Source organism: Solanum stenotomum, unplaced genomic scaffold, assembly GCF_019186545.1.
Source record: "Solanum stenotomum isolate F172 unplaced genomic scaffold, ASM1918654v1 scaffold27263, whole genome shotgun sequence".
Taxonomy (NCBI): domain Eukaryota; kingdom Viridiplantae; phylum Streptophyta; class Magnoliopsida; order Solanales; family Solanaceae; genus Solanum; species Solanum stenotomum.
In genome coordinates, this window is record NW_026029438.1 from 73385 (window position 1) to 93048 (window position 19664).

General features: G+C 38.4%; 1 protein-coding gene across 1 annotated transcript; it reads left to right on the plus strand.

Annotated features, from left to right (window-relative positions):
• The first annotated feature begins 992 nt into the window (after positions 1-992).
• LOC125851577 (peptidyl-prolyl cis-trans isomerase CYP18-1) lies at positions 993-16449 on the plus strand. The gene is made up of 5 exons (XM_049531353.1): positions 993-1079; positions 1178-1252; positions 14495-14656; positions 15420-15578; positions 15947-16449. The coding sequence occupies exons 1-5, from the start codon at positions 1077-1079 to the stop codon at positions 16028-16030; spliced, it is 483 nt and encodes a 160-aa protein (XP_049387310.1). The 5' UTR covers positions 993-1076; the 3' UTR covers positions 16031-16449.
• Positions 16450-19664: the final 3215 nt, after the last annotated feature.

Consider the following 19664-nt stretch of genomic DNA (forward strand, 5'->3'; position numbering starts at 1 on the left):
AACAATGACGATAAGTATTTTAGTTGCTGCAACAAATTCAATAACTTGCTAAAAATAGTTGCTGAGAGAATTAAAATAAAACAACAATTACACATGCGATTTCATATTTAATAAGAAAGATTGTTCAAAATCTACATTGCATAGAAATTTAAAAAGTTGACAAATTACAAACAATAGTTACGATATTAAATCTATTAGTATGGAGCATTTCGCTTCGAGCATGTTGTTCTATAGTGGCCAACCTCATTGCATACAGAACACTTATTTTTCTCCGATTTCTTTTCGTCTCTTCTTAGCTCCTCCTCTTCCCATCAAATCCGTTTCATCATCTTGAACATGATTATACGCAGTTTTCAATAGAATCATAAGAAGAAATAGAATCATAAGAAGAAGAATACACTTCACATGCACTTTCTTTGTCTGAAATATCCATATTCACCCAATCACATTCATCATGATCTTGACGATTCTCGATCCATCTTTCACCTATATATACCCTTAAAACTGCTCTATCTCCATGTTCCAAATAAGTACTCAAACTGCTTTGATCATTTATCCTAAAAGGAAGCGCTTGTTCGTCTTCAAAGCAACGATACATCAAACTGATGATAAGATCTTTCGGTTCACAATTTAGTTTACAATCCGAAATGATTTTAATTACAAAATCTTCCTATATGACTTCTCGATCCACATGCATTGCTACTGTATGTGCCGTTTCTTTGTTTTTCCAACGCCAAATGTAACGATAATTAGACTCAACCCATTCACCGGAACAATCAACTGCTATTGTTATCTTTTCCTCCATTGATAGTTGGAAAGGAAGAATAAGTGAGAAAAAACGCGGGAAAAGGTAGTTGTGAAGAGGCGGCAATTTTTTTTTTTTTTTTACTCTGTTTTAGGTTATTAGGGTTTTTATATAGGATTGGGTGGAAAGGGTAAAAAGAAAAACCCGAAAGACTAATTGAGAAAAAGGGTCGGGTCAGATTTCGGGTCAATTTTTGCTTTTTTTTTTTCCTATTAAAGCAGAGAACAGCTCCCTGTCAGCTCCAGTAATCTGAATATACAAGCAGCAAAACATGGTGTGTTTTTCAGGTCTTTTGCGATACTTTTTTTGTGTTTTATTATTGTTATTGAAATTGAAATTGATAAATTTAGCAAATGTTTGGTGTTTTTGCAGTCGGTGACACTTCATACAAATCTAGGTGACATCAAGTGCGAAATCTTCTGTGATGAAGTGCCAAGAACTGCAGAGGTTCTTAATTTTCTTTTAAAGTTTGTTTTTTTATGATATTAATTTTGTTGTAAGTAAGCTAAAGTTGAATTCTTGTCTCCTTTTTCACTTTTTCTCTAAGAAGGGTTTCGAAGAATCTGGCTATTGTAGACATAGAGTGTGACTAGTTATTCTAATTCTGAAAGACATTAACAATTCTTGGGTGGGTCTTTACCCTCCTAGAACTCACTTGAGGGACTTTACTGGGTATGTTATTGTGGTCGTAGTCGTCTTGGCGATTGAGGGAGTGGCAGAACCAGTATTTGCACTAAGGGGATTCAAAATATAAAGACCTATATATAATAAAAATTCAAGGTGGTTCAACATCTATTATATATAAAAAATGATTTTGACAGTGTATATATGTTGTAATATTTTGAGGAAGGTGATTTGAATCCCATTGCGGCACTCTAGCTCTGGCTGGTGGGGGTGGGATGGGGGTTCATTAGCTGTTTGTTTCTATGTTTGCCTGAAATTGATTGCAAAAAGTTAAGAACTTTGTTTGCAATTTGATAGTTTTGTTTTCTTCCAATTTGGTGGCATATAGTACTGAGTGGTAGTTTTGGCCTTAACCTTTTATGGTTCCCACTTTACAGCTTAGGTCCAGCAGAGGTAAAATCCTTTGATCAACGCATTTGATAATAGTTTTAATTCCCGTGTTTGTTCTAGTAGAAAGAGTTTGCTACCTTGCACAGGGGGCTTTGGTCCCCTACTCCCCTATCATCAAGTCACCAACTTATTTGTTCTTTGAGCACTGTGCGGGCTTCATCCCTTCTCATACACGGTCTTAGGACTTTGAGTGGATGTGTAGTTTTCATAAAAAGTAGTCCAAGCTTGGTCACTGTGATATGATTGTGAGTAGGCACCCTGTCCTTTGAGGTTAGGGGGCTATTTGCCTAATTTCTTTGAGAGAGTTGTCTCCTGCCCTAGGTATTCTCTACTTACTCACTGAGAATTCATTATTTTTTGTAATCCCCAAATGTTAATGATTCTTCAGTGGCATAGCTCCAGACACATGGGCTTCTTCCCTTCATTATATGTGTTGGATATTTAGCAATGAGGAATCATTTGTTGCGTCCATCTGATAATAATTATTACATTATTTTTATAAGGTAAAGTTTTATTGGAAGTTTACCTAGTTGGTATAAAAGAAAACATGACTCATACAATGACCAAACATACAAGTTGCTACTCTATTCTTCCTAACAGCTCTAGAAAATCCACGTATTGGTCTAGACCAACTAATAAATTGCTTTTACACCAATAAAACAGATCATGCAAACATTTAATTCCGGCTCTAGAGATGTGAATTTGATGGCCTTCACGCTTTGTTTCTCTCCATCCATAAGGTTCAGAAGATGCACAGTGGGGTGATCTACCATATCTGCTTCACTCTCTGGGTACCCTTTGAGATGTCCAGCATCATAATAAGCTCCTGACACAAATAAAATGCGGCAGTTTCCAGGTCTTCTTAACACAAGTAGCATCTACTGCACAAAGAAAACCCTCTCTTCTGTAAATAGTTTTTAGTTAGACATACTCGCCAGATTGCAGTCCACCTGAACAAGCTAACGATAATTGGAGCTTTTGTTTTCCAAATTATCTTCCTAGGCCAAATATTATCCCTATGACCTATCTTCTTCAACAGTATACTATAACAGCTTTTACCTGAGACAAAATGTATCTTTACCTTCCAGAGTCTCCCTTTAGCATTCATCTATTGTGGCTACACTCATCCTTCTCACAATATATAGCAATAATCAGCTTCCTCCAGATATCATTATTAGCCATGTAACATCCCCAAAGCCATTTATTCCTCCCTATTATATAAATGCAAAGGTTTTTCTGTTGGGGATCTGAAAACAGGTTTAACGCAGTCAGGGACTCAGGGTTGATCTTATAAGATCTTTATATTATGAATATCCGTGGACATTTATTTATGCTGTCTTGATTCATTGTTAAGGAAGGATTTACCATTCATCTGTATATTTTGTTTAATGCCTGTACTGTTCTTCCATTTTCTCTCCTGCTGAACTTCTTCATGCTTAAATGTTACTAAAACTTTTTAATTAAATTTTCCTTTTGACAAGCCATATTTAGCCCAAATGTCTTCCAGTTTGACTATAAGTCTCTCTTACTTTGCATTTCTAAGTTTAATGGACCAAGATGGGCTTAACAGTGTCAACAAGTCTACATCCCATCATTCCCGTCTCGTCAAGAATGTCTAAGGCATACTTGCGTTGAGAAATAACAATACCTGATCTAGATTGAGCAACCTCAATACCTAGAAAATACTTCAATCTGCCAAGGTCTTTAGTTTGGAAGTGCTTAAAGAGATGTTGCTTCAAATCGGTGATACCATCTTGATCATTACCGGTGATAACAATATCATCAACGTAAACAACCAAATAGATACATCGACTTGGTGCAGAATGCCGATAAAACACAGAGTGATCAGCTCCACTACGAGTCATGCCAAACTCCTGAATTACTGTGCTGAACTTCCCGAACCAAGCTCGAGGAGACTGTTTTAGACCATAGAGTGACCTGCGCAATCGACATACAAGGCTACTAGACTCCCCCTGAGCAACAAAACCAGGTGGTTGCTCCATATAGACTTCTTCCTCAAGATCACCATGCAGAAAAGCATTCTTAATGTCCAACTGATGAAGAGGCCAATGACGAACGGCAGCCATAGATAGAAAAAGACGAACAGATGCAATTTTAGCCACAGGAGCGAAAGTGTCACTATAATCTAGCCCAAATATCTGAGTATACCCTTTGGCAACAAGGCGAGCCTTAAGTCGATCAACTTGACCGTCTGGACCAATTTTAACTGCATAAACCCAACGACAACCAACAGTAGATTTACCTGCAGGAAGGGAGACAAGCTCCCAAGTACCACTCTTATGTAAAGCAGACATCTCATCAACCATAGCCTGCCTCCATCCAGAATGAGAAAGTGCTTCACCTGTAGTCTTAGGAATGGAAATAGAGGACAAAGACGACACAAATGCATAATGGGGTGATGATAGACGATGATAACTTAAGAAGGTATAATGTGGGTTAGTATTTCGAGTGGATCGTATACCTTTTTGAAGTGCAAGCGGTTGGCTAGGAGGAGGCAAGTCCGCAGTAGGAGCAGGGTCTGGCGCATGACATGAATCATCTGGGACTAGGGTTGGACGTGGACGGCGATGATAAGTTAGTAGTGGTGGCACTACAACTGGAGATGTAGAAGTAACCGTAGATTCCTCAAAGGTTGGCACAGGTAAAACCTGAGGTATGGGTAAGACCATAGAGACATCAGGATGATCAGAAGATGTATAGTAAGGTCGAGACTCAAAAAATGTAACATCAGTGGACATAAGGTATCGATGAAGATCATGTGAATAACAACAATACCCTTTTTGGACTCGAGAGTAACCAAGAAAGACACATTTGAGGGCACGAGGAGCTAATTTATCTTTTCCTGGGGCTAAGTTATGAACAAAGCATGTGCTCCCAAAGACACGAGGAGGGATAGGATAGAGATGTGACTGAGGAAACAGTATGGAATGGGGAACCTGATTCTGAATAGAAGAAGAGGGCATTCTATTTATCAAATAACAAGATGTAAGAATTGCATCTCCCCAAAAACGCAGTGGAACATTGGATTCAAGGAGAAGAGTACGAGCGGTCTCAATAAGATGCCGATTTTTTCTTTCAGCTACACCGTTTTGTTGAGGGGTGTATGGACAAGTAGTCTGGTGAATAATGCCTTGGTGAGTCATAAACCCCTGAAATTGGGAGGATAAGTATTCTAAGGCATTATCACTACGAAAAGTATGAATAGAAACACCAAACTGATTTTGTATTTCAGCAAAGAAACTTTTGAAAATAGAAAATAACTCAGAACGATCTTTCATTAAGAAAACCCAAGTACATTTTGAATACTCATCAATGAAACTAACAAAATAACGAAATCCTAAGGTGGAACCGACTCTACTAGGACCCCAAATATCAGAATGAACTAATGAAAAAATAGACTCTGAACGACCCTCAGTACTACGAGAAAACGTAGCACGAGTGTGTTTCCCAAGTTGACACGACTCACAATCTAATGTGGATAAACTAGACAAACTAGGCACCATCTTTTGCAGTTTGGATAGACTCGGATGTCCCAAACGTTTGTGAATTAGATCTGGGGAATCTGAAACGGAGCATGCTGCTAAGGAATTTGAAGAGGTAAGATAGTAAAGGCCTTGTGATTCATGTCCTGTTCCAATCATCTGTCCCGTACTGTGGTCCTGCATGAGAAAAAGATCATCGAAAAAAGTTATGCTACAATGTAGGGCTTTCGTCAAACGACTAACAGATGCTAGATTAAAAGGAGAACCAGGGACATAAAGAACATAGTCTAGGGTGACAGAAGATAGGGGTTTGGCTTTTCCAACCCCTTTTGGTTTTGTTTGGATCCCATTGGCTAAAGTAATAGCTGGAAAAGATTGTGAATAAACAATATCGGATAAAAGTGATTTATTACCAGAGATATGATCAGAAGCCCCAAAGTCCATGACCCATGTTCCAAGAGTACTAGATTGCGACACACAAACAAAATAATTACCCGCAACAAAGACATCAGGTTGTGCAACCGAAACTACTTGTGGAGACGTTTGCTTATTTGCACGATACTGAAGGAACTCATCATATTCTGTCTGAGCAATATGAGCATTATTGGATGGTTGATTAGGTTGAGCACCATATGCTACTGGTAGAGATGTCTGTTTACTTGCGCGATTTCGAAGGAACTCATTATATTCCTTTAGAATAATAGGATCATAACTGGGTGGTGGACCATGCAAAATATAACATATATCACGAGTGTGTCCAGGCTTATGACAATGACTACACTTGGATCGAGGTTTCCCAAAACGCCCTCCTCCTCGTCGATTCTCCATAGATTGATATGTACGCTTTTCAAAGGTTTGAGATGCAAGAATAGATGAGTCAACAGTGGGTGATGAAACTACCTTGTGACTGGAGGTGCCGCAAGACGAAGGAGACGAGAGAATAATTCATCGATTGTAGGAACTGTAGGGCTAGCTAAAATCTGATCACGTACAGAATCATGATCAGGAGGAAGTCCAGCAAGATTAAGAACTAGAAACAATGTTTGTCTGTGTTCTTGTTGTTTTTCCACATTCGTAGTAACTGGCATCAATGTGCCAAATTCCTCCATGACTGCCTGTACCTGTCCCAAGTAAGTAGACATATCGGATTCTTGTTTCTTTAAGTTGGTCAATCGAGATATCACATCATAGAATCGAGATATGTCATTAGTGTATAAAGCATGAGCCTTTTCCCAAACTGTATAACACGTCTGGAATGGGCGAAACAAGGGCATCAACTTGGAATCAATAGAACGCCATAGGAGACTACATAATTGAGCATCTACTTTCTCCCATTGTGCTTTGGCTTTTCCATCTTCCTCACTAGTCTTTGCCTTTACATCTACCTCATAAGCCTTGTTCATTAAGTGATCTTGGACACCTTGACCCTTGCACCACAGCTCAACCGAGGAAGCCCAAGATAAATAGTTTGAACTTCCCAATAAAAGTTCTGAAGTGATTATAGGGCTAGAACTTCCAATCCCCATATTTTTGGAACCAAAAACATCACACCCAAAAGACATTATGCTAAATTTGTCTCGGAAAATTCAAATCTCAAAGAAAAGTCGCCGGAAACTGCCCGGAAATAGCCGGAACCCTAATTCCGGCGATCGGATCTGGTCAAAAACAGTATGGGCCTGGTCGGAATGGCTGGACGACCCCAACTGTCAAAAAAAATCTCAAAAAATATGATCAGAAAAGGTCTCACGCGCCGGCGCGTGAGACAGAACTCGCCGGAAACTGCCACCTCCGATCGGCGCGTGAGAGCGCGTGGGGTGGTGTTTTCCGGTGGTTTTGGCTGGGGTTTGGTCGCGGGGGCTTTCCGAGCCTTGTGGTGGTGTTGGTTTTCGCACAACACCCACAGAAAAAAAAAATAACAAAATCAGACCCAACAGTCACCGGAAATTGACATAGACATACGGTGACTTGTTTGTTCTCACCAATGCTCTGATACCATGTGAGAAATATATACGAAAAATATTATTGAATTGTGTATCTAAATAGTTATATTGAGACCCTATTTATAGACACCACATTGGAATCCTTTTCCAACTAGGATTCCTATTTTTATTCCTATTCCTATTCCTATTCCTATTTCTATTCTAAGTAGGAAATACTTATTTCTATTCTAACATAGTCTATCTGGTAAGTGGCATAGGAGCCTGGAGGAGTTATCTGCTACATCTCTTTAAAGTAAATAGTTATTCCAAACGGGTACAAGGAGTATGTGTATCCGACCTCTGTCGGCTAACAGTTTTCTGGAGCAGCCATAAAAAGATATAGTTACAGTGGATGCAATGATCTTACCTCAAATAACCAAAAGAAAAAAAAAGAGGAAGAAAACATGATGTCATTTCAAATAAGCAGCTGAGTTTGGGGAATTTATTAAATTGCAAATACAAATTGTTTGTGTTAGAGCAGGATGGGTTGCTATTCTAATTCAACTTTCCAGAAAAAAGAAGTGTTCTACTCAAGATCTCCTTTTCGTTAAACAAGCATAATTGTTTTCTCGGGAATTGAGAAAAATGGTCCTGTTGATATTTTCATTGTTACTCAATACTCATCTAATTGAAAGTTCCTTTTTCTAATAAATGTTTGAAGCAATCAATAGACTCTGGAATCTTTTCTTCTTTTGGGTTTGAGGATAGAATCTGAACAGAAAAACAAACAGTTATCTCATGATGATCGCAAATTGTAGGAGATACTTATAAAGAACATAAGGTGGAAAGGCCCTTGTAAATCTTTATCCAACCAACAACTACATCTCAATCCCAAACAAGTTGGGTTTTTTTCTCAGCTATTGAGAAAAATGGTCCTGTTGAAAGTTCCTTTTCTAATAAATGTTTAAAGCAATCTATAGAAACTGAAATCTTTTCTTTCTTTTGGGTTTGAGGATAGAATCTGTACAGAAGAACAAACAGTTATCTCATGATGATCGCAAATTGTAGGAGATACTATAAAGAAAATAAGGTGGGAAAGACCTTATAAATATTTATCCAACCAACAGCTACATCTCAATCCCAAACACGTTGGGGTTGGCTCTTGTAAAGTTTTGTTAAGAAAACCCTTGTAATCAGACTTTTCAAGGATGACTCATTCACATGCTAAAACTTCTATTTATGGTGCTTGGCAAAGAATTGATTTAGACCTTTGGTTTTTCTCATTTGGGGTAAAAGGAGGGCAAAATAATTAGTAATGAGATCTTTGCACTCCAGGCTCCAAGGAAGGTTGTAAAGATATACACCTTCATTTGTACTCTAAAAAGGTTGTAATGACCAGGGTTTTAAAAGCTAAAAGCTCAAAAAGAGACGAAATCCATGGGCTTGAGGTGAAAAGCAAGGGGTGAAGCGCATAATTTATGAAAAGTTAAAGATACCAAACATATATGAATTTGTATATATAATTATAAAATTTCAATTAAACAACTAATTTCAACACTTAATATACTGCTATGATGTAGATATTAATCCAAACTCCTCGAAGTTGAGATTCAAAGGATGGACTGTTTACCCTTGAGATCACTCCGTGTACCATTATTTGAAGCGCACACGCCTCTAAACTGTATCACTTCATCAATGAGGTGATAGCCCGTTACGTCACATTGATTCATTGGTTTAAGAGACAAAGCATTAGCTTTCAAAAACAGTAGGTGTAACAACTTGAAGTATGAGTTTCTGCCAAATTAGCCTTATCATTGCCTTGAGGTTAGTCCTAATATGAATTTCAAGTGCATATCCATTTAATCCTTCTGGCTGCTTAACCCTAAACAATTGCTAAGGTGACCTAGGTCCTTAGCCTAGGCATCCCTATCCTAAACCATTTCTTCTTGTACAACAACAACATACCCAGTGAAATCCCACTAAGTGGGGTCTGGGGAGGGTATAGTGTACGCAGACCTTACCACTACCTCGTGGAGGTAGAGAGGCTGTTTTCGGAGGACCCTCAGCTCAAGTACAACAACCCAAGAAAAGTAAGAGGAAACATTATATATGACATAGTATCCAATAAGAGAAAAGTGCATAGTCAACAAAGGAGACAATAACATCAAGAAAATAATGTGAAAGGTGAAACTCAGTAAACGACAAAAGACTATATGATCACAGACAAGAACTACAAGATCAAGGCTAGGACTACTACAAACGCTGCCCACCAAAACCCTCGCACGGGAAGACAACACGCTAGCCCTACTAACCTTCAACCTTAATACGTGACCTCCACTCCTTCCTATCTAGAGTCATGTCCTCGGTAATGCGAAGCTGAGCTAAGTCCTGTCTAATCACCTCTCCCCAATACTTCTTAGGCCTACCTCTACCCCTCCGCGTACCCTCTACAACCAGCCCCTCGCACCTCCTCACTGGGGCGTCTGTGCACCGTCTCTTCACATGCCCAAACCATCTCAGTCTCACTTCCCTCAGCTTGTCCACCACAGAGGCCACTCCCACCTTCTCACAGATAACCTCATTCCTAATCTTATCGCTCCTAGTGTGCCCACACATCCATCTCAACATCCTCATCTCCGCAACATGCAGTTTTTGAACATGTGAGTTCCTGACTGGTCAACACTCCGCTCCATACAACAAGGCCGGTCTAACTACCACTCTGTAGAACTTACCTTTAAGTTTCGGTGGAACTTTCTTATCACACAAGACTCCAGAGGCAAGCCTCCATTTCAACCAAGCCGCCCCAATGCGATGTGTGACATCACCGTCTATGTCACCACTTCTTTGGATTACAGCCCCAAGATACTTAAAACTTTCTTTCTTGGGAATAATCTGTGCGTCCAGTCTCACTTCCCCATCTGCCTCATCCACCGCATCACTGAATTTGCATCCCAAATATTCAGTTTTGGTCCTACTCAACCTGAACCCTTTGGACTCCAGCGTTTGTCTCCACACCTCCAGCCTCGCATTAACTCTGTCCCGCGTCTCATCAATCAGTACTATGTCATCCGCAAATAACATACACCATGGTACCTTCTCCTGAATAGACCGCGTCAACTCATCCATCACCACAGCAAATAGAAAAGGGCTAAGGACTGATCCCTGATGCAACCCCATCTCAACTGGGAAATGTTCCGAGTCTCCTCCAACCGTCCTAACCCGAGTCTTGGCTCCACTATACATGTCCTTTATCGCCCTGATATAAATCATCGGGACACCTTTAGCCTCCAAGCACCTCCAGAGGACATTCCTCGGTACTTTGTCATAGGCCTTTTCGAGGTCAATGAATACCATGTGTAGGTCTCTCTTCCTTTCTCTATATTTTTCTACCAGTCTTCGCATAAGATGAATGGCTTCGGTAGTCGATCGTCCCGGCATGAATCCAAACTGAGTCTTAGAGATGGACACCCCTCTTCTCACCCTCATCTCCACCACTCTTTCCCAAATCTTCATAGTATGGCTCAACAATTTGATACCCCTGTAGTTGTTACAGTTTTGGATATCACCCTTGTTTTTATACAACGGAACCATTGTACTCCACCTCCATTCATCCGGCATCTTTGCTGTCTTAAAAATAACATTGAACAGCCCAGTTAACCACTCTATACCTGCCTTGTCCGTGCTCTTCCAAAATTCCACCGGAATCTCATCGGGTCCGGTCGCTCTACCCCTGCTCATCCTACTAATAGCACTCCTAACCTCCTCGGTCCTAAAACACCTACAGTACCCAAAGTTCCGAAGTCTCTCAGAGTGCGCCAACTCACCTAACACAATGTCTCTGTCCCCTTCTTCATTTAAAAGTTTATGAAAGTATCTTTGTCATCTTTGCTTGATGGAGGTCTCTTCCACCAATACTTTGCCTTCCTCATCCTTGATACACTTCACTTGGTCCAAGTCACGAGCCTTCCTCTCTCTTGCTTTTGCAAGCCTATACAATTTTTTATCCCCACCTTTGTCCCCCAGCTCGACATACAAGCGTTCGAAAACTGCCGTCTTAGCCTTCGTAACTGCTAACTTAGCTTCTGTCTTTGTCGTCTTATAAACCTTCTTAAGCGCCCGTTTCTCTTCCTCGTCTACGCACTCCACCAACTTTGTGTAAGCCGCCTCCTTCCACTTTGCCTTGGACTTCCCCATTCCACCACCAATCTCCTTTATGGCCTCCAAAATTACCCCTAGAAACCCCCAACACCTCAGAAGCAACTTCCCTAATGCAACTAGCTGTTTTATTCCACATGGTGTCCGCATCCTCACTACCACTCCAAGCCCCCATCCCAGTCAACTTCTCGCCCATCTCCCGAGAAAGGGCAGGGGTCAAGCCACCCCATTTAATCCTCGAATGATCGAAAACCCTCTTCTTCCTCCTATCCCTCTTAATTTCCAGGTCCATCACCAAAAGCTTGTGTTGGGTAGTAAGATTTTCACTTGGGATAACCTTGCAATCCTTACAACGACCTCTATCACCCTTCCTAAGGAGTAAATAATCTATCTGAGTCTTAGCTATCGAGCTACGAAAGGTAACCAAGTGGTTCTCCTTTTTCGGGAAGCATGAGTTAACAATCACCAACTCAAAGGCTTTAGCGAAATCCAAAAGCGAAGTTCCACCTCCATTTCTCTCCCCAAAACCAAATCCTCCATGCACATCATCAAAGCCACTAGAAGTTGCCCCGATATGGCCATTAAAATCTCCACCAATTACCATTCTCTCGGAGTTTGGTATACCTCTAACTACCTCATCCAAATCCTCATAAAAGAGCTTTTTGGCCTCCTCGTCCAAGCCCACTTGAGGTGCATAAGCACTAATAACACTCAAAGTACATCCTCCAATGACTAGTTTAATCATCATCAACCTATCATTGATCCTCCTAACCTCCACCACTTGCTCCCTCAAATCCCCGTCTACTAAAATACCCACTCCATTTCTATCCCTTGATCCTCCTGAGTACCACAACTTAAACCCATCGACAACCCGAGCCTTGGACCCTACCCATCTAGTCTCTTGGACACAAGCTATATTTATCTTTCTCTTCTTGAGAATTTTCACTAGTTCTATAGACTTTCCCGTCAACGAACCTATGTTCCATGATCCTACCCTTAAATTATGGGAACCCGTAGCCCTCTTACCACTATTTGCCCTCGTCCTCGGCCTCAACCGAAGACATGACTCACTACCACCATCAGATACCAAAGCCACTAGAAAGAAACTGAAACTAATGTAAAATCTACACAGGAATATACTTAAAAATACTACAACAAGTGTATAATCTAAAAGACAAGATAGCAACAACTAGGCTACCGGTTGAAGCACTGATCCAGCCTATAATAGAAAACAAGAAAGCACTGATCCGAACTAAATAAGGTGTAGCCCTAATCTGAACTACAAAGCCAAACAGAAATAAAAAGATAATCAGCAGGTTTCAAAAATAGTAGACAGTACACAAAATCTGCAAGAGAGGGCTCAGAAAATAGATTCAGATCAAGAAAGGAAGAGAGACAGGATAGATAGAACCTGGTCGGTGAGTTTTCCGGCCAGATCTGGTTGGTCTCCGGCGACAAACAGTAGCACTGCTGGTGCACTGTTGTTTGGCCGGTAGCTCACCGGAGTCAGAGCTGGCTCTCGCTGGTTGCTGTCGACCGGATCTGTTGCTGTCGTGGGTTGTCGCCGGCTGCTGCTGCTGCTGTTCTGTGATTGCTGGTGGTCCTCGTCAGCTGCTGGAGACGGAGAAGAAGAAGAACGAAAAAGAAAAAGAAAAAGAAAAAGAGGGAAAGAGAAAGAGGATCCCGTCGGAGCTGCCGCCTGGTCGGAGCAGCGCTGGTGTCTGTCGGTTTCGCCGGCGTCGCCGGAGAGAAAGCCGTTGGGGTATGGAGAGAAAGCCGTTGGAGAGAGAGAGAGAGCCTAAAATCTTTTTCTTCCAGCTTTGGTTGGAAGTATCCCATTTCTTCTTGTATGTCTATAAATTTTCATCGCAAGACAAAGAAAAGTGCTTCCTTCCATCAGTCTATAAAAAATAGAAATAGACCATGATTGTAAACTCACAAATCAAAGTAACAGATCATATTATCTTCAACATGAGAGGTTACAATCGAGAAAATGCCATTAGCATTAAATAACAAACATCATAGCCACATTTCTGAACTTGCTTACCTCAACTAATTGAAACAACATTTTTTTATAGTAGTTAGTTGAAACAAATCATGATGGAACATAGGCAACTAATGATGATTACTTCTTTGTCAGGCCTAGATCAGATGCCCGCAGCATATGCTTACTTGATTGATATATCTGTGATACACACCCACACCCATGCAGGCACAGAGAAATTTGTTTGCTCTTATTGGATGGTGTATATTCTGCATATGGATCTATCTAGCGTGATTGGCTTTTCAATTTTAATGTCACCATTATAGCAGAAAGTTACAAAAATTATATATTTCTGTAATCAATCATTTTTTGATAAGGATATCTCTATAATCAATCAATTACCGGGTTTTCTCACATTAATGTTCCTGTCTCAACAGCTAGGATATCGGTATGACTTTGTTGAGATCTATTGAACTACATCAAAAACGTCTAAAACATTGAGTTACTCATTTCTAATATATTTACTGTTGCACATCACTTATATTCATTTACATACTACCCAGTACCTAGTGTCTGATACAGTATTTCTATTTCCTAATCCATAGGCCTATGCTACGTTCAGGTACATAAAAACTTGTAATTCAAATTTCTCGCGTATGATGTGTACCATTGTATAATACCTATGTTCAATCCCATGCGACGAAGTGCATGAAGTAATATTTTTCCAATTCCTAATCCATATGCTTGGGTACATAGAGGGACTTATGAAGCGGTAAACATTATTTCATAACCGAAAAAAGCATAAGCTTCATGGTATAAGTAGACTTATTATTCTCCTTGAAACTTGAAAGTCCTCTCGTATCATGATATTTTGCTTACTCCTTTAAAGCCATGTTTGCTTTCAGAATTATTAACTTTTTTTTGGTTTATACTTCGTTCCATTTTTATCTGGAAGCAGTCGTTTTTTAATTAGGTTGAGTGGTGAAACTAGTAATATTTGGTGTTTGTTTTAATTGGACGATTGGTAGTAACGTTAAGTGCCCTTTGGTTGCAGAATTTCTTGGCGTTATGCTCAAGTGATTATTATGATGGGACCATATTTCATAGAAACATAAAGGGTTTCATGATCCAAGGTGGTGACCCAACAGGTACAGGGAAAGGTGGGACAAGTATTTGGGGAAAAAAGTTCAATGATGAGATAAGGGAGTCTCTCAAGGTATTTGTTGCAACATTTGTTCTTATGGATGCATGTCTAATATATTCAGCAACTTCCTAAATCATCCTTTTACAATATGAAGTTTGATCTGTTCTTGATATAGAACATTGTTATTGGTGATCCCATAGACCTAGGAGATTCTGTAATATGGGCTGTAGCCTCTGTTACACCTTTTACAAAAGTTTGTTTAGCTTTGCAAGTGCAAAGTGTGCTTGTTTCATGGTAATTTAATGATGATATTCTATTGTTAAAAAACTAAATAAGAACTTTGGTGTCTGATTAATGATATTTTGTAGTTTCACAAATCATGCACTCAAGGTTAGATGTCTTTTGTTACTCTATAGTTACCTTTCCCCAGTAAGTTCCCCTGAGTTTTTTTTTGTTAGCTCCCAGAATTAATTTGGCTCACTTGCATTGGAGCTAAATTACTAAAATTTCTTTTGTAATCACTTTTTTGTTATTTCTTTGCATCTACGTGATGCCATTAATAAAATTTCTTATTTCTAAAAAGAAAGAACGTTCTGATTTCTTCTTTCCCTTATTCTTGTTTTCAATCGTTTGACACCTCAACTGCTTCATGGGGGTCTCTTGCTTTGGTTAAATTGATTCCAAACTAGTCAATATGGATCTGATTATACATGCACTACACTATGTCGATGATGCATTACGTCTAGCATGTTGGATTTGTCTTCTTTCACTCTTAGCTGTCAGCGACTACCTCTTTTTAATTTTCTGAATCTTGTGCGTTTTGCATTCCATCCAGCACAATGCAAGAGGGATGTTGGCAATGGCCAACAGTGGCCCTAATACCAATGGGAGCCAGTTTTTCATTACGTATGCCAAGCAACCACATCTCAATGGATTGTACACCATCTTCGGGAAAGTGATACATGGATTTGAGGTTCTCGATCTCATGGAAAAGGTATGGCCGGACTGATGCTCGCTCATTTTGGAATGCAGAGTAATCTACCGTTTTCTAGCAGCTATGCTCATTAGTGATTCTTGGATCTTATTCAGCATTATTACTTATAAAACAGACAGAGATATTGACTTTATAGCATGACATTCTGTTTTCAGCTATGTTGCTCGGACTCTTCAAAAATGCCAACGGGTGCGTGTCGGATTCGCCAAAATTAGTGTATTTTTGAAGAATCCGAGACGGGTGCGGCATCAAAAGTGAAGAGTCCGCGCAACTAAGGTTTTCAGTATATATGTTGCTCTATAAGACCCTTTACGGTAGTGTCATTTGGTTGGCTATCACCTAAGTCACTTCTTTTCTAAATTTTGCAGACTCCAACAGGACCAGGTGATAAACCCCTTGCAGAGATCAGGCTCAACCGGGTGACCATTCATGCTAATCCACTTGCTGGCTGACGTACTTTTGAAGCATGCTAAAGCAGTATGTGTAATCTCATTGTTCGAGTTGTTGACCGTGGTGAATTCTTTGGACTATTGCTATGGCCAACCTTCATAGCCAACCAACTTACCGGTAGATAGAGAGTAGTTAATGTGGGATGATAATAGTAATGGAACTTCCTTTTTGTTGAGCTGTTGATCTTCCTGAAAACACAATCTTGAAATCTCCAAAAAGCTAATGACTATGAAATGGTTCTCCAGATCTACATATCTAAGGTTTACATGTATGAACAGTGAAAATCTAGTTGGATATAATGTTGATCTATGAAAAATTTGAAGATCTATTGAGTGTAAATGCATAGTTATTTTTTCTTAATAATGTTGTACTGCTGTTGCATTTGATGTTAATGCAAATTGAATGATTCTTTTTCATTCAATTTAATATTGCAAGTCATGTTTCTTATAAATTAAGATTTTAAAAATATGTTGGAAGAATTTCATTATTGCTTGCAACACTTAACAAATTTATTCATAACCTTCTGTAACAAATTAAAATCCTGGAATTCCTCCATTTATTTAATGATGAAATGTGGACATACAATTGGATGTGCATTAAAAATGTAAGAAAATATTGTTGTTTTTTGTGGACAATGTGAGCCATAATGGGTGACTAAGGAAACAACAAACTAGCTAGCTGTATGCCATTCAAAATAATAAATAATTACATTTTAAATATTTTTCTCTTTTATTGGGCACCTAGAAATTTTTTCTGAAAAAAACTATAGGAGGACCTCTGTAATGAATTGAAAATGTATTACGTATAGTCTCGCAGTTTTTTATATTAATATTTTTGTATTTACGAGCCAAATTTTAAGAATTATCCGACTTTCACCGTTTTTCTTGTGTGTTAGCCCATGCTTGAGATATGTGTATTTATGTGAGAATAATTAAATTAATAAAGTAGTGGAAATATATGCAATAAAGTGGAATTGTTGTGTAATGATAGAAAATGTCTGTTATTTACTGGTTTAGTTAATGCTATTAAGGGAGAAAATAAAGAGCACTATTGATGATCACTATCAAAGAATAAAACGCATTCTATGAATGCGATTTATGAACAATTTGAATTTTTTTTCTGAGAAAACTATATGAGGACATTTGTAATGAGTTGGAGAATCATTACATATAGTCCCGCCATTTTTTTCACACATATTTTTTCATTTACGAGTAAAATTTTAGAAATTACCCGACTTTCGCCAGTATCGTGTGTATTAGGCCATGAATTTGGCGTCTTTTGGGTACCCGGAACATTTTTCTGAAAAAACAATATGAAGACTTTTGTAATGGGTTGGAGATGCATTACATATAGTCCCACAATTTTTTTCATTAATATTTTCGCACTTACTAGCAAAATTTTAGGAATTACCCCACTTTCGCTGTTTTTCTTATGTGTATTTATGTGAGAATAATTAAAATAACAAAGTAGTGAAAATATAGGCAATAAAGTGGAGTTGTTGTGTAATGATAGAAAATGTCTGTTATTTACTAATTTAGTTAATGCGATTAAGGGAGAAAACAAAGTGTTGCATTGAATATCACTAACAATGAATAAAACACATTCCACGATTATGAACAATTTGAAATTTTTACGGAGAAAACTATATGAAGACCTCTGTTATGAGTTGGGTCAAGCATTACATATAGTCCCAGAGAAGTTGCCATAGAGGCTATAAAGAGCTATTTCATATCTAATAGGACTAAATTATTTTTTTCACGCATATTTTCTCATTTAGGAGCAAAATTTTAGGAATTACCCGACTTTCGCCAATTTCGTGTGTATTAGCCCATGGATCTGACGCCTTTTGGGCACCCGGATTTTTTTTCTGAAAAAACTATATGAGGATCTCTGTAATGAGTTGAGGATGCATTTCGTATAGTATTGAAGATTTTTTCATTTATATTTTCGCATTTATGAACCAAATATTAGGAATTACTCGACTTTCACCATTTTCTTTTGTGTTAGCCCATGCTTGAGATATGTATATTATGTGAGAATAATTGAATTAACAAAGTAGTGAAAATATATGCAATAACGTGGTGTTGTTGTGTAATGATATATAAAAAATGTTTGTTATTTACTAGTTTAGTTAATGCTATTAAGGGAGAAAACAAAGAGTTGCATTGATGATCACTATCAATGAATCAAACGCAATTCAAGAATGCGATTTATGAACAATTTCAATTTTTTTCTAAGAAAAGTATATAAGGACCTCCGTAATAAGTTGGAGAAACATTACATATGATCCCGCCATTTTTTTCACGCATAATTTCTCATTTAGAAGCAAATTTTTTATGAATTACCGGACTTTCGACGATTACGAGTGTATTAGCCCATTTATCTGGTGCCTTTTAGGCACCCAAGTTTTTTTCTTGAAAAAACTATATGAGGACCCCTGAAATAAGTTAGGGATGCATTACGTATAGTCTTGCAGTTTTTTCATTAATATTTTCGCATTACGAGCCAAATTTTAGGAATCACCCAATTTTCATCGTTTTTCTTGTGTGTTAGCCTATGCTTGAGATATGTGTATTTATGTGAGAATAATTAAAGTAATAAAGTAGTGGAAATACATGCAATAAAGTGGAGTTGTTGTGTAATGATAGAAAACGTCTGTTATTTACTAGTTTAGATAATGCTATTAAGGGAGAAAACAAAGAGTTGCATTGATGATCACTAACAATGAATAAAACGCATTCCATAAATGCGATTTATGAACAATTTGAATTTTTTCTGAGAAAACTTATGAGGACCGCCTAATGAGTTGGGTAAGCATTACATATAGTCCCGCCATTTTTATCACACATATTTTCTCATTTACGAGCAAAATTTTAGAAATTATCCGGCTTTCTCCAATTTCGTGTGTATTAGCCCATGAATTAGACACTTTTTGGGCACCCAATTTTTTTTTTGAAAAAACTATACGAGCACCTCTGTAATGAGTTGGGGATGCATTACGTATAGTCCTGCATTTTTTTCACGAATATTTTTACATTTACGAGACAAATTTGAGGAATTACCCGACTTTCACCGTTTTTCTCTTATGTTAGCCCATGCTTGAGATATGTGTATTTATGTGAGAATAATTAAATTAATAAAGTAGTGAAAATAAATGCAATAAAGTGGTGTTGTTGTGTAATGATAGAAAACGTCTGTTATTTACTAGTTTAGTTAATGACATTAAGGGAGAAAACCAAGAGTTGCATTGAAGATCACTAACAATGAATAAAACGCATTCCACAAATGCGATTTATGAACAATTTGAATTTCTTTATGAGAAAACTTTATGAGGACCTCCGCAATGAGTCGGGGAAGCATTACATATAGTCCCACCTTTTTTTCACACATTTTTTCTCATTTACAAGGAAAATTTTAGAAATTACCCGATTTTCGCCGATTTTGTGTGTATTAACTCATGGATCTGGCGCTGGGCACCCGAATTTTTTTCCTGAAAAAACTATATGAGGACCTCTATAATGAGTTGTGGATGCATTATGTATAGTCCCGCAGTTTTTCAATTAATATTTTCACATTAACGAGTCAAAATTTAGGAATTACCCGACTTTCCACGTTTTTCTTGTGGGTTAGCCCATG